This window comes from Belonocnema kinseyi, chromosome 7 (genome assembly GCF_010883055.1).
Source record: "Belonocnema kinseyi isolate 2016_QV_RU_SX_M_011 chromosome 7, B_treatae_v1, whole genome shotgun sequence".
NCBI lineage: Eukaryota > Metazoa > Arthropoda > Insecta > Hymenoptera > Cynipidae > Belonocnema > Belonocnema kinseyi.
In genome coordinates, this window is record NC_046663.1 from 105,942,073 (window position 1) to 105,958,341 (window position 16,269).

Genomic DNA, 16,269 nt, shown 5'->3' on the forward strand with positions numbered 1-16,269 from the left:
GATGTTTTTAAAAGACGTCAAGGAATTTCCATCCTAATTTTCTAATTTTAAGGAATTTCAAAGAATTTTAAAGAAATAGTTTTAAAATCTTTAAAAAAAAAAAGGTCAAGATATCTCAAAATATTTTGAAGGTATTGCAATATTTGAGAGTATTTTAATAGATTGCAAGAAATTTTTAATTGATTTCAATAATGTAGTATGATATTGTAAAAGATTTGAAATATTTTACGGTATTTTTTAATTTTTAAGGAATTTTCAAGAGATTTCAAAATATTTTAAAGGATTTTAAATATTTGAGGATGTTTAAAAAGATTTCAGTGAATTTTCAATTCATTTTTATAAATTGAAGGAATTTCGAAGAATTTTAATAATTACAGCAAGGTTGTTTAAAAGGTATTTTAAAAGGTTCCAAGGAATTTTTAATTGATTGCAGTAATTTAATATGATATTTTAAAGGATTTGGTACATCTTAGGATATTTTACTAGATTCCAAGGAGATTTCACTTGATTTCAATAATTTAGTATGCGATTTTAAAGGATTTAAAATATTTTAGGGTATTTTTAAAATTGCAAGGAATTTTCAAGAGCTTTGTAAAATGTCAAGAGATTTTAAAGGATTTTAAATATTTTAGGCTCTTTTAAAACATTTCAAGGAATTTTCAATTATTTTTAATAATTTGAAGCAATTTCAAAGAATTTTAAATATTTTTTGCAATTTTTCTGGTTGAAAGTGGAACTGCTTTGTTAAAAATTTAGTTTTCTTTTGGTTGATGATTTATCAATATAGTTGACAAAATTTGTTTTCTGAAAATTTAACTATTTTGTAGAATATTTTTCTTTGTTTTGTTTAAAAATTAAGGGCATGTGACACAGCTAAATGCCTATATTACCGACAACAGTTTTTCAGTTCACTGAATGTTCAAAAAATGTTGAGATTCAGAAAAAAGATGAAATAATTTTCAGTGAAGTTCCTACCAAAATGCAGTACCTAAACGTACTTTATTGTACTCTAATACATTTCCCAAAGTTTCAGCTCGATATTTTATTCACAAAAAAAGTTCTTAGGTTCAAAAAAACATTCAGTGAACTGAAAAACTGTGGTCGGTAGTATAGGTATTTAGCTGTGTCACATGCCCTTAATTTCTTTAAACTACAAGAAAATTATACTTCGTGGAAAATAAATTTCTTGAGTGCAAAGTTCATGTATTTGATTAAAAATGCCTTTTTTCTTATACAATTTAGCCTTTTGATTAAAAATTTAACTATTTGTATTAAAAGTTAGTCAACTATTAATTAAAATTAATGTTATATTTTATAATTATAATATTAACATTAATAATATGTACAATAGTAATAATACTCATACTATATATATATAGACCTGGAAAACATAACCTTAAAATTGACTCATGCAAATTGACTCATTTCCTTTGTATGTCCTTTCCTTTGCATATATATTAATTAAATGTAAATTTAAATTTGATAACTTGGTAAATATTACTTTCTGCAACATTTCTGATTTTAACGGGCAATTTATAATCTCTATTGGAGCTACCATTAATAACGTTTTTACTTCGGATACTGGAATTACGAACAATCGTGAAAATTCAAATATTTTTTGTTAAAATGCTATAACCTACAAATTTACGAATCATTGCGATTTTACAGAATCTGCTTGGAAACTTAAAACCTGAAAGGTTAATTTCCCTACTGAACGTGGATACTCGCTATTGTCTGTGAAAACGCTGCTTTGATAGTAGGTAATATACGGACCTACTATGAAAGTGGTAAAAGTTACATAAAAATTTTTTTACAGTGCAGCGTTACTTCCAAACTACACAATATTTTGGCCGAAAACTTTGAACTTACAAATAAACATCGTAACTAATCTCTCGGAACTAACCTTGCTTGCAGCCAATCAAAAAAGCTTATTTCATAAATAATTTCCAGATTATCGGAAAGGCAGAGATGAAAAACAACGTAACCTCAAAATAATGCATAAAATTTTTATTTAGCACAATACATTTTTTTGTTATTATCCCTCAAAAAAGAGTCCGGGGACGTCCGTTATGATATTTTATAGCATCTCCGCATTTAGTTTGAAATTTTTTTTATTTTTGTGGAAAAAAGCCTGGGAAACTGTCAGTATCACATGCCCTTAACCCATTCGCTTTGAATGTTAAAATTTGAATTGCTCCATTTAAATATTTTTAATTTATAAGCGAAAGGGTTAATGTTTATTTATAGATAACAATGGAATATTTTAAAAGAGTTCCAATCTGTTAACAAAATAATCTGGAAGCTTTTGAGGCATTTTTTTTAATAAAAATAAATGTCAACAAAATTTAGATTCTTGAAGATTGTGAAGATTTTTAAGGATTTTATAGGCATTAAAGTTAATAAAAAAAGTTTCTCAAGATTCCTGCATTAATATTAAATAATTGATCTTCTGATTTAAAAAGTATACGATTCGAAAAATGCAATCGTTCAATTTCTATTGCGTATAACTTAACATTGTTTAGAATTATATAATTTTGAAATCTTACAAATTTATTAATTCTTCAATTTAAAGCATTGAAAATGATAGCGTGGATTTATAAAAGTTAAAATTTTTTTAGTTTAACAGAATTTCATTAAAAAATTTTAAATAAAAAAGTTTTAAAAGTTTTCATTTTATATGTGAAAATTATTGAGCATTTAAATAAAAATAATTCTGAATTAAAAGTTTTTTAAGCTTGAATTAGTTTAAGCAGTAAAATGATTGTGAAGTTGAATGGGCACTTATAGAAGAGATACATTTTTTATGCCTGTTCATGAGTCTTATTATTTAAAATTATTCCATTTTATTCATTCTCTGATATTATATCTACATATATTCACTTCTAGCCAAGTTAATTGAATTTATGAATTAGTTTTATAGTAATTTTGTTAAGTTTTTCCAATGAAACAAATTTCCATTCAATAAATTTCTTCCCAAGCTGCACGACATTTTTTTAGAGGACGGGCGGGCATTTAAAAAGGGTTTCGATTCCTGAAACAGCGGAGATGATAGCAACATCTTTTTATATTTTAGAGATATTTTTTGCATCAAAAACTAAATTAATTTTTTAATTTTAGGTAGTCTTCCATCCCGAATTTTTGTCTTCGACAAATCCCCTTTTTGGTCTCGATTATGATGAGTTCGTCAGAGGATGCCATTTAGGAGTTTTCCCGTCGTATTATGAACCTTGGGGATACACACCGGCAGAATGTACAGTAATGGGGATTCCAAGTATAACCACTAACCTCTCAGGTTTTGGATGCTTCATGCAGGAACATATAGCGGATCCAATGAGCTACGGAATTTATATCGTCGATCGTAGGTACATTGGACTGGAAAACAGTGTTCAACAGCTTGCACAGTACATGTACGATTTCGCTCGACTTAATCGTAGACAGCGTATCATTCAGAGGAATCGTACCGAGCGATTGAGTGATCTTCTGGATTGGAGAAGTCTTGGAGTTGTAAGTTATCATGTATTCAAAAAAGGGGGTTGGATTTTTCTAAAGAATTCTTATTACTGAAACTGCCATATCTTTGTCAACATAATTCTTCTACGTTGAAACGTTTCGTTTGCAGTATTATCGCCAGGCAAGAATAAAGGCTCTGTGCACCGTTTATCCTGATCTTGAGACTGAGTTTGCCATAGGAAATGTGGGTAAATTGAATTATCCAAGGCCAATCAGCGAACCCCCATCGCCATCTTCTTCTCGACATACGACACCTGCTGCTTCGGTTCACGGATCCGACGAAGAAGATGAGGTCGATGAAGAGAAGGAGGTCAGAAAAAACTAAACTTTTTTTTACGTTTTCTTCACCTCTAACTAAAGAATTTAGTTACAAATCGTAGATTATTTTAAAAATTTCTGCATTTGAATGTGCCTTTATATTTAATGAATATCATTCAAAAATTAATTATTACAAATTGAAAGCATTTGGAAATCAGCAATTTCATTTAATCCCATTCAAAATTGAACAATATCAAGAACTTCAATGCAAACAAAAAATTTATAACTGAAAAAAATATTGAAAATTTAAGACACGCAAAAAAGCTCAAAATTAATATAAATTATCAACTTTTCCCAAACGAAAATAATGCAAGTTGAAAATTGTATGGAAAGAAATATTTTAAAGATATATCGAATTTTGTGAATTTTAAAGCTAATTAATTTTTAAATAATTCAAAGGCAACATTCCGGAGTCAACAATATTTTAATAATGTTATTTATTGTGGACGATATTTATTAATTTTATTGGAATTAATTAGTATTAATAATGAAATTTCTTTAAAATACTATATTGTATAATTTTTACTTCCGTGATTTTGCAAGCTGATTTCTTTTTAAATAAGTCAAAGTACAGAAATGACTGGGATTTAAAAATACTTCAGAATGAAAGTTATCCTGTTTTAGAAAAAATTGATTAATTATAGTTTTTTTTACAATACTACTTTCTTCAATTTTTGTGTGTCAAATAACTTACGAAAATTAACTGGGCCGAAAATTACCGTTTAAAGTCTAGTCTGAAACTTCGAAGTTCATTTCGTTTGTGTAAATTTAATTTGCAACTTCAAAAATATTTTATCTAGAGAGAAGTCAATTTAACATACTAAATATTGTTAATTTGTTATTTATATTGTTATATTCATATTTTTTCATATCATATTTAGTATAGTATTTAAAATCCTATCATATCTGACCCTTTTCTATCTTATCGGCGACGGACAAACACTCGATTAATCTGGGGTGTATAAACCTTAAAAACTAAATTTTTCGAAATTTAATTTCAACTTTTTTTTTGTATTGTGAATTGAAGGGAAAATGATAGTTTGGACTGATAGAATTGTTTCAAAACTAACAATTCAAAATTACTATATTTAATTAAAGACTAGATTACTTTTTCGTTATTATTATATACATTACTATTTGAACTATTAATTATTAATTAATTTTTTTTTATTACAGCTTGAAGAATTGCGAGAAGCGAGATAAAATAAATCACTGCAACACTCGGCACCAGCACTATTTTCTATAAACTAGAGCCACATTTAGAATGCGCAATAATTTTTATCCAATTAACTTTAGTGCCGCACAGAGCTCGAATCAGTCTTCCACTCTGGATGCAAAGAAGAAACCAACTTATTTAAACAACAGTAGTAATAGAGACATCTATAAATGCTGCACTGTCAATAAGTAATATTGTTTATCTGTTAAAACCACAACAACGAATTAACAGTTTTATCATTTACAAATGCGAATATATTATTGCTAATAATCGTGATCAATGTTGAATTTGTTTTTTGATGAATTATAGGATTTATTGAATCGTTGAACATAGTCAAAATATGGAATTCTTAGAACTGTTAAAATATGTATATTTTCGATCATCAAAAGAATTTATACAAGGATGTGAATTTTACTCAAAAAGTGCGATCTACGCGATTCGTTAATCGTGCAGGTCTAACTCTTTTGCTCAGATGACGTTTATCAGTTTTGTAATGATTTGTAGATTTAAATGTATTATTATCATTCACAAATAGTGAATGCACGTGTAGAACATGAAAATCGTTTTTATAAAGAGTAGCAGTTTAATAAAAGTTTGCGACAAAATTATATGAATCCTTGTATTTTAAATTTTGGAATATACTAATTTTCTAGTGGGAGGTGTAAAACATTGAAGAAAAGAGGCGGGCAATTGTAAACGATATATTGTACAAGTAGCCCTGTAAGTATATCCGATAAACAATACAGTAACGTGGGAACAATTTCTATTTTATTTGCAATCATCAGAAGAATAAATAGGGAATATTAAATGGCTGGTGTTATTCTAAGTTTATACTAATGATCATATATTAATTATTAACATAATGTACAAAATGGGTTTCTAAAAAACTTACACGATACAGGGGGAACATTACATTTGTCGAGTTTTACGAAGTCGCTGTCTATTTCCACAGTGCAATTGAATATATACAAATTTTGCAAGTTTAGTACAAATTAGACACAGCTTAGTTTTTTTATTTAAGAATAATGTACAAAGCCTTTGAAATGCTATTAGTCGAATTATCCGAATCAAGAGACCGAATTTGGAATGGCAAAAAAGGTTAACTATTCGAAAATTAATACAGATTAATCGGACCAACGCGATCCTAACTTTACAGAAGTTGAAAATACAGAAAGCACATTATTAAGACCATAAGACAATATTAAGACAATAGACTGGAATTATAATACTTTACACTTGAAATTGTACACGAGAATAATAACTCTTTCAGCTTGGACGATTTTAGTTCCTATTTGAGTTAAATTTATGTAATTGTTAAGAGTATTGAGTAGATATGAAAAATTTCCTCAAATTCTGAAGCTCTGACGATCTGAGAAATTGAAGGATTAAGAACAGTGTATTACAAGAACATTCAACGGACTCACATTCACGCTCGCAATCGAAATAAACTAGCGAAACGATCCAAACACTTTATCCTAAATGGCACAGTCTAGTATATTTATACACTAAGGAGCAGTTTTACAGCGAGAAGGGATCGGTGTTTCGTCAAGAACACGGGAATTAATAACAACAGAAGGTTTTCAGCTTCGACTTCAGGTATATGCTTGGTAAATCTGTTAATGGTTAATTGAGCACAGTTGTAAAGTCTGAAACGCAAAGTTCTTCGCACATACTCACGTGGAAAAATATGTCATTTTGTGTCAATTCCTCTCAAAATACGCTCAACTACGTTTACTACTTTTTTTTTATATATTAAGCGCTGGCTTGTGCATATTATTATCGTTGATTGTAAAGCCTAAACATGAACGAACCGGAAAAGGAAAAAGCTGCGATTCCTCGCCTAAAACGATGCAAAAAAAAACTCTTGAAAAACGGCGAAACAATATAAAATTACTCAACAGCGGAATAAAAACTCTCCAAAAAAACGTGTCAAATTTCTTTGGAGAAATTTTTCGCCAAGTCGAAAACATCTGAAAATCAACTAACATTTTTTTCGGTACGCTTTGGAGTGAACATTTAAGAGTTTTACAATATTGGCAAGGTTCACATTTGAGAACGCAAAACTTGAATTGGTGACTTTCAAATCACAAGGGCGGAAAAAAGCGTTCGACTTAAACCATAGATTTTATAGCCTTAGGCCGCATAATCAACACGCTATTAAAAATTTTAATAGAGTTGAACTATCTCTATGAGTCTATAAGTCTTTAGTAATTAGCGTTGTTCGGCTTATGGCCCAGTGATATCTCGATTTACTAACTCGTAGTATCGAGAATTAAAGTTTGCATAATGATTGAAAGTACGGAAAACTCTGAATTCGAGACTGGAAGAATTTTTAACTCAAAAGAACTGCACATTCGGGGAATTAAAAACGAGTGAGTTATGGATAATTAATATACGATAGATTGCACATTAGACCTTGCTATTGAAATGAATTAAAATGAATATTTTTGAAATCTGCTACATTCAATTCCGGTAAATTCAAATGAACTGAATTCATACGGAATTAATTTATGGAATTTCAAGGAATTCAAAGTGAATTTAATTCGATAAATTTCAATTCATTCAAAAGCATTCTACTCAATTTAAGTGAATTCCAAAGAAATCAACGGGTAACTGCATTTAAAGGGATCTTATTTCAACCAAATTCAAAGCGAATTGTAGGTAAGTAAATTTCAATTGAACTAATTCAATTTAACTCAAATTAAATTAATTAAATCAAATGACTTCAAAGTGAATTTTCGGCAAATTAATTTAATTAAATAAAGGTAATTTCATGTAAACTCACCTAATTTAAAGTTAAATTTGTCCATTATATACCATTATATACTTTCCTTCAAAATTTGGCTGAAAGACCAAATTTTGAAGAATTATAGTTTTTGAAATCTCTGAATTCTTGGAAGGCAAACCCAGAGAGTTATAAATAAGTTCTAGTTGAAAAATTGTCTAGCCTCGAACAAGTCACACTTTTGTGCGGGATTTCTTGAATTCTAGTATGTAGAGAACAAGCTTATCCAGGGGTAAAATTTAAGAGTCAAATCTGGGTTTTATGGCGCAAGTTAAGAAGCCGAATAATTTTTTAATTTACGGACTTTTAAGAGTGATTCGCTTGCGTTCCTCCCATCCTTTGTTGCATCATGGTGAGCAGCATTTCGGAATATTGCTGCATCATATTGACAACCTTACCCTGATCTTGACCAGCCAGCAATTCCTGAAATTTGGCAGTTGCCTCGTTAGCATGGTCACTTTCGGCATTGCTGTCTTCGTTATTAGCGGCTACTACTAATCGCAGTGTGCGCATTGCTTCGTTGACGGAAGATTCGAGGCCACGTAACATGGTGTCCCTGTCGATGGTGGCGCCCGTGGTGTCACTACTACCGTCCAGGGTTAGCCTTTTGTAAAGCTGAACGACGTTGTCTGCTGTGCGGGTCAGCTCATCTGCTATTGTATTGCACAGTTGGGTTGATACTGCAAAATGTATATTTTTTATTAGACACTAAAATTCCTCGTAGTGTTTGGAGACAGTGTGAAAAGAAGATAAAGCAATATGTTCATTTTTCTAAGCGACGGACGAAAAAAGAAGTGTAGATAAGAGAAAAAATTGTTTTGTAACGTTTGCATCTTGTAATGACAAAATGATAATATTTCTGAATTCAAAGGAAGCAATGCAAATTTATGATAATTTATCATTTATTAGAGACCTTTTACTAAAAATTGTATTTGAATTTAGGCAAATGTACCTTCAATTAGTTGAGCCTCCCGCGATCAAAACGGGACACGCTCGAAATGCTTTGGTTTCACCTGGCCTCTTGGTTATTCTCGTTCTTGATTTTTTCAAGTCGTATTTAAAATTTTGTTGAACCATATCTTAATAGGAAATATCATTCCACATATTTTTGTTCCGTGAAAAAAGTTTCTAACTTTTGTAGTTTTCGAGATAATCACGAAATTGTTACTTTTTGACAAAATTGAAAATCATTATATTTTTGCGTTCCACTCGCTCTATTTCCTTCAATAATAGGAATATCGAGATGAAATTTGTAGTGAACATGCATGTAACTGTTCCGAAAATGGTAGTAATGATGAAATTTTGATTTTTTCCACCAAACATTTTTTATTATTTTACTCCCGACTGGAGTCGTTAATTATGCATTGACACATTCAAACGCTTCGTTTCGCTGACGAATTTCGAAAAAACTTAAACTTATCGTTACCAAAAATTCGAGGAGGGTTCAAAGAAAGAAGTTTTTCGAAAAACGGCAAGTAATTTTTGATATTTATTGAAAATTCGATCAATTTTTCACCGAATATAATATAAACTTGCCAAGAAATGATCAATAGAAAGAATGGAAGAAAGGATATTCTCAACCTTCTTTGTGCTCCTGCATTCTATTTTTCATATAAGGCAAATAGCAACAAATCGTGCTTTGTTTTGATCGTGGTGTCAACAGGCAAGATCTTCACCTCCGCTAGACATATCCTTAGGACAAGCTCACACGTGTATCGGTCGAGCGTCAGGTCTTTATGTAATTGTTATTGCTAAAACACAAATCAGAATTACTTGCAGTTTTCCAAAAAAAAACTTCTTTGAATCCTTCTCGGATTTTTGGTAACGATAAGTTTCACTTTTTTGGTAATTCGTCCGCAAAACGGAGCGTTTAAAAGTGTCAATGCGTAATTTACGACTTGAGCCGGGAATAAATTAATAAAAAATGTTTGGGACAGAAAATCAAAATTTCACCATTACTGTCACTTTGGAAACAGTTATATGCATGTTCCCAACAAATTTTATCCCGATAGTCCTATTATTGAAGGAGTTAGAGCGAGTGGAACGCAAAAATATAATGATTTTATGTTTTGTCAAAAACTAACAATTTTGTGATTAACTCGAAAACTAAAAAAGTTAGAAATTTTTTTAAGGAACAAAAATATGTTGAATGGAATTTCCTATTAAGATATGCTTGAACAAAATTTTAAATCCGACTTGAAAAAATCAAGAACGAGAATAACCAAGAGGCCAACTGATACCAAGGCATTTCGAGCGCGTCCCGTTTTGATCGCGGGAGGCTCAGTTGAATTTACTTGAAATTCGCTTTTAATGTTCTACATTTTATTTGTTATAGCTGGAACTGAATTTAGACTTACTATAAAAATGAACGTTCTTCCGAATCAATTCAGTTTAATAGAATTTTATTTAGATGGAAAAAATTATCAAGTGGGAGGGGGAAAACAAAATTGTTTTAAAAATCCAGTTTTCCATTCCATAAATTCTAAAACTTAATTTTTTTACAAAATTCTAAAAATATATTTTCGGGTCCGCTAAATATCGGCCTTCCACGAACCACGTGGTTTGTTTATTGTGGAGGGGTCAACCTAAATTAGCCCCATGCATCGCCCCCACTTTTCTGATTTTGTTAGTGTGCGACAGTTGGAGCTCCAATTAAGTATGTACACTACGTACAATCAATCTCAAAAGTTGCGTATCTTTAAAATGGTTTATAAATTCGATTAAAAGATCTATTATTAATTTTTGTAGATCTTGATGGAGGCTTCTAAGCACACTTCAGAAAAAAATAATTCAGGTTAAAATTGTTTACTTAACAATAGTTATTTAAAGGTTTAGCTTTTCCTTTCTCTTTAAGGAAAAGTTATACTTTTTATTTAATCTTAATGAATCAAGGCCTCATTGTATTCTTTGAGGGATTCGCTACAATTCTATTTGGGTGGTGTTAATTAAAATTTAAACTATGATTGTTTGTAACAATAATAACTGTATGATTTCTCAATATTTTTTTTTTTTTTCATAAAACAAACGCACATAAAAATAATTAAATAAATTAGTTTTATCGCAGAAATTCACAAAAAGAACAATAATGAACAAAACAATCACTTTTTTCTCGTACCGAAAGATCTGGAAATTCCATTTTAATCGAGTCAATTTAGAAAAAGAACAATTTTTTAATATTTAGCAAGGTTTGAATGTTTATATAAAATAACCAATTATAAATAAAATACAATTTTAGAGCGCTAACTTTAATTCACTTAAGAAAAATTTTAGTAAATTTAAAAGATATTTAGAAGTTTTGAAGATTCAAACATAATTTTAAACTTGAAAAGATTTCATCAAATTATAAGAACAATGTATAGATTTTTAAAGATTTCAAAATAAAATTTTAAAGTTTTTTAAGGATTTTCAAAAGTTTGAAGATAATAAAAAAGTTTTTCTTTAGATTCATGGAAAAATATTAAATGAATTTTTATTTAAAAAATTAATTTGACCAGAATGTTAAAAAAGATTTCAAAAGATCCATAATCGTGAAAAAATAACTTGGGACATTTTCACTGATTTTTTTTCAATTTTCCAAGATTTAATAAAAGTATTGGAAAAAATTAGAATTATTTTAAAAAATACTTCGGATTTTTAAAATAATTTCAAAAATAATTTGAAATTTGAGAACATTCCACAAAATTTAAAACAAAATGTAGAACATTTAAAATAGATTTCAAAACCATTTTTGATACATCAATAACAATTGAAAAATTATAAATTTGGAAGGACCTAAAATTAAAATAATTTTACTTCTAATATAAAAAGTGTTCAGTTAAAAAGGTGTAATCTCTCAATTTATAATGTCTCTCACTAAAAATTGCAAAAAAAAGATATAATTTGTAAAATCTATAAATTTGTTCATTCATTCTTCAATTTATAGAATTGAAAATGATAGCGTGGATTTATATATTTTTTAAAATCTTTTAATTGTACAATTGATAAAAGTTTACCAATTATTTATTTATTGAGCGTTTAAATTTAAAAAAAAATGTGGCTTTAATTTTAAAATTTAAAGGATTTCCACTTCAAGTATTTCAATTTGCAGTTCAGTTTTTATAATTTCAAATGAAAAAATTGTAGCTTTAAGAGTTTGAAATTTTTGTTTATAAACCTGAAAAAAAACCGAGAAATGACAGAATCTTTTCTTCGATTAAAACGGCCAGCCTGAATTATTAATTAAAATTATTATATTATTAATTATTTTATTTTAATTATAATTATTCATTTGATCAAGTATTCATAACTGAGGATTTACATATTTAAATCATTCATCATTTTGACAACAATTTTATAGAAATAAAGATTCTATATAATTTAGAACAATTATAAACTTTTGAATTCTAAGAATTATTTAATAAAAATATATAATGAATTATGGTAAAACATAAAATTTTAAATCTCAGAATTCTGATCCAAATATTTAATCTTACCGCCATTCAGCTCCTATTTTCCGCGATGATTTTTTAATGATTAATTACTGTTACACTTATTATTAGTAAAAAATATTTTCGGTCAAAATTTAGAAACAGTTTAAAGTTTTTTATTATTGTATGCTTTTCTTCCATGCATTGAAATACAAGTGACAGTCGTCTTTACCGGAACGCCAACTGTCGGATTAGTTCGCTGGACCAGATGCTAATAAAACCTACTACTATATTCACCCACAACGTCGATACATAGGGCTGACCTAAATTCACACAATGAAGAAAAACTATAGGAAATGTTGAAAAAGGGGCCACACGGATGGAGATCAAAAACCGTCGGAAACTGGGCCTCGTAGTTTATGGAAGCCCCCAAATATACAATATAATATGCCAAAACTTTGAAAAACGTTCGCACTGGAATTTTGAAAATTGGTCCTTATCCAGTTGTCATTATCATGTCACCATTTGTATTATATAAACTCAATTCGAATTCCCTATAACTTATTGTAATTGACTTGAATCCCATTTACATACGTTTACTATAGTTTTATTTGAAATTACTAGAATTAGTTTCGATTGCATAAAATTTTAATTTGTTTCAACTGCGTATTAATTTAGTTTAATTGAATTCAAATAAATTCTGCTTTTGTATTCAATTTATTTAATTTAAATTCTAGTGAAGTCAAATTTAGTTTACGCTTCTATAAAATTTAATTTCAAATTAGTTGAAGAAAACTTTAATTTATTACTATTCATGTAAAATAAGTTGAATTAAATTGATGTTCTCTTTAATTCACTTTACTTTATAATATTCGCATTTTAGTTCCATTGACTGTGATTGACTTGTAAGTCACATGAATTTAATTTTACTCAATTGAGTTATAAATTAAATTTATTACGACCTGGACAAAGTAGTAATAGATCTTCGAAATAAGATGAATTCACTGGAATGCAGTTTTAATTCAATTGGATTTTTTAGAAGATCAATTGAATTCAACTTGAAACTTCTGGAAACCAATTAAATTTACTACAGTGCAGTTAAATTGATCTTAATTGACTTGAAATTTGAGTTCTTTACGAGAACTCAGTTGATTTTACCAGAATTGAATTCCATGATAATATTTGGTGAAAAATGTATAAAAAAGGGATGACAGACTTGAATAAGTCAATCAGCTCAATATACAAAATAATTTAAAAAGTGTTTGATGCCCATAGAGATAATCACATAAAAAGATACAAACGTCCAAAGTCACCTGTGTAAAAACACACAGAATACGAAATCATGCATCATGCAATTCTTACTATTACTAAAATCCGTATGAGACCATGCTATTATGATCAGGACCTATTACTATCACTCTGCAATTTAGTGTTATTAGTTCGAATAAAACTCTACATAAAATGTCGTTTCAACCTCCTATGCACTAAACCTGCATTAAAATCTTAAAAAAGACTAGAAACGGATGAAATCTGAACAGTTTTGTATACGGGATTAAAAGTACTGAAGTTGAAAGAATTCTCTAAAATATTTACATCCTAATAAAAGTCAAGAAGATTAAATTTGGTTGTGGTTCTAAATTGGGATGTTTTGCAACCTCACTAAATTAATCGTATGAAATGAGAAAGATAGATTTGGAAAATACTATTCTATTATGGAGCGAGTATGTACAGCAAAATAAAAAAGAGACTCGTCAGTTGGTCTGTAAAACATTTTTTCTAGGTCTGCCGTAAATCTTTGCTCATAGCATGATCACTTACAAATTTTTACTCTTTAGGGCTAATTTTTATTATTTTCTCAGCGCAGCATTCTCAATAGGTGAGTTTAGTTTACCTAATCGGTTATCCGTGTCTACTGTGGAAGCAAAATCGGGATTAAATCGCGATTTACACATTCGTAAGATAATAGCTTAGGTTCTGATTAAATGAATGAATGAAACCACTCGAAAAAAGAGAGTGCCAAAAACAGAAAGTTAGAATTAATCATCAAGAATCAGTAGATAATTAATCTTTAAACGGTACACTTCAAACCAGCATACGTATACAGTACACTGGTGCGATTTCTTGCAATGTCAATATTAAATATATAACATCTCGAATATATAATGAACATCTAGCATATATAACGGATATTTAACAAATATATTTAATATAGTGAGGATAAACCACTATAGCTGTGCCTACGTAAATGTCAACAAAATGAAAAAATTTCCGGTGCGAATTCGCACCAGTGTACCGTTTGATTTTTAATCGTCAGAAAATATGGTTAATTGAAATGTTAGTAACACGTTTTGAAACTGCTTCAAAGCCCAAAGTTTTGACATCTAATTTAGATTGAACATTTTTATTTTTTTCATCTTTATTTTGAAAGGAATTTAATTTATGACTTACGTTCAGCACTAGCAACGTCGATGGCACGATCGGTGTCTTTAACAGGAAGTTCCTGAGGACTCGGTTCTAGTTGACTTCGACTAGCCAGGGAAAGTCTCGAATTGCCTTGACCGATTATTCCTCCAGGTCGGCCACTGATCACATTTGAAGAATTGGTTCTTCTTATCCCCGACCCAGGAACGTTTAAACTGAAATATGGAATAATTTTTCAAATTTTCTCTTCATATCATAGTTTAAATAAAAATCATTTATTTACCCAGCAGCGGAATGGTCGATGCTAATACTTCGCGGTCTTGGAGGCAAGGTTGGCTTTCCTCCACCGTTTCCATTAGAGGACGTTTCTTCCGAACTTGAGTCCTCCTGGTTGCCGACTTGACTTAGATTCACTGAAATTCAAAAATTGTTGGTAAAATATGTTTTTTCCACTCTATTGAAAGAAATCGATTTGAATTTTCTGCGAATTTTTATTGATGGATAGATTTCTTTTAAAATCAAAATAACTAAAAGACGAGGGCTTGATCACTCGACTTTTGAGTGTACAGCAAATTTCAAGAATTTAAAATTTTTAAAGATTCCAAAAGATTTAGGAAATATTTCAAAGGTATCAAAGGATTTAAAAAGATATCAAACATTTCAAAGATTTAAAGGGCCTTTAAAAAAAACACTTTTTCCAACCCTCTCCTTCTCTGTCATATATTATCGTACAAAGTTTGTATCCCCCAGGGCCACATCACAAATACGGGCATCTCTTCCCCTTTTAAGTCAAATTTTTGTCTTCAATTTAATTTGATAAACGTTTAACATTCTCGTAGCGCTCGAAGTGACTCCCCCCCCCCCCTCCTAGAGGCGGTACGATTTTTTTGAACGTCCCCTAAAATAAAATCACTAATTTTATCTCGTACAAGAGATTTTCAGAGTGATCAACCCCTTGCTGGTCGATTCATTCTTCATATTTATCAAATATTCAAATAGCGGTATTGAAGAATATTATTTTAAGACTTACCACTCGAATAAGCTCCTTGCATTCCGCGCCTCCTCAAAACGGATGGAAGATTGGCTCCTGAAGAGGAGTTGGTCTTAATCTGATGCGTGACTTTGTTTTGTGAACTGATGGTGGGTCTCATCAATGCACTTATTCTATTATTTCCAGATTGATTGCCCCAACCTCTACTTCCACCGGTGGCCCCCGCATCCGATTCAGAATCACTCTGTAATTCCAAACACCAGAATGTTTTATATAACTTACCAATAAATAACAGAACCAATTGTCATTTTCAATTAAAATTTACGAAACCTGATTAAGTACACCAACGCTACTGCTTCGAGTCATATGAGAGGAATAACTTTTTGATGAACTGTTCCTGGATTGACCAACATTTGAACTTCCGGTTCCCATTCGCGAAGAACTGCTGATATTTTTGTTAGCCAGTTTTCCTGAAACTGATTCATATCGCTTATTTTTCTGCTATTAAGGGAAATAGATGATACATTTGTGACCGTCCACGAAGAAATGGACCTAATGCGAAAAAACCTGATTTTTAGTTTTTTTTTGAAACCCAACTATAGTTTCTTATTTTCGCTTTCAT

General features: G+C 29.9%; 2 protein-coding genes across 13 annotated transcripts in view; one reads left to right on the forward strand and one right to left on the reverse strand.

The window, feature by feature from the left end:
* Positions 1–5,652, forward strand: part of LOC117175990 (glycogen [starch] synthase) — a 26,620-nt gene extending 20,968 nt beyond the window's left edge. For all 4 annotated transcript variants that reach the window (XM_033365907.1, XM_033365910.1, XM_033365909.1 and 1 more), the window contains 3 exons: positions 3,118–3,504; positions 3,620–3,820; positions 5,005–5,652. In XM_033365907.1, coding sequence (XP_033221798.1) covers positions 3,118–3,504; positions 3,620–3,820; positions 5,005–5,031 — 615 coding nt within the window. In that variant the 3' untranslated portion in view covers positions 5,032–5,652. The remainder of the gene's footprint in view (positions 1–3,117; positions 3,505–3,619; positions 3,821–5,004) is intronic.
* A 77-nt stretch (positions 5,653–5,729) lies between these two features.
* LOC117175989 (mitogen-activated protein kinase-binding protein 1) overlaps positions 5,730–16,269 on the reverse strand; it is a 261,034-nt gene continuing 250,494 nt past the window's right edge. For all 9 annotated transcript variants that reach the window (XM_033365905.1, XM_033365902.1, XM_033365904.1 and 6 more), the window contains 5 exons: positions 15,978–16,123; positions 15,687–15,891; positions 14,940–15,069; positions 14,684–14,871; positions 5,730–8,509 (listed from right to left, as the gene is read on the reverse strand). In XM_033365905.1, coding sequence (XP_033221796.1) covers positions 8,136–8,509; positions 14,684–14,871; positions 14,940–15,069; positions 15,687–15,891; positions 15,978–16,123 — 1,043 coding nt within the window. In that variant the 3' untranslated portion in view covers positions 5,730–8,135. The remainder of the gene's footprint in view (positions 8,510–14,683; positions 14,872–14,939; positions 15,070–15,686; positions 15,892–15,977; positions 16,124–16,269) is intronic.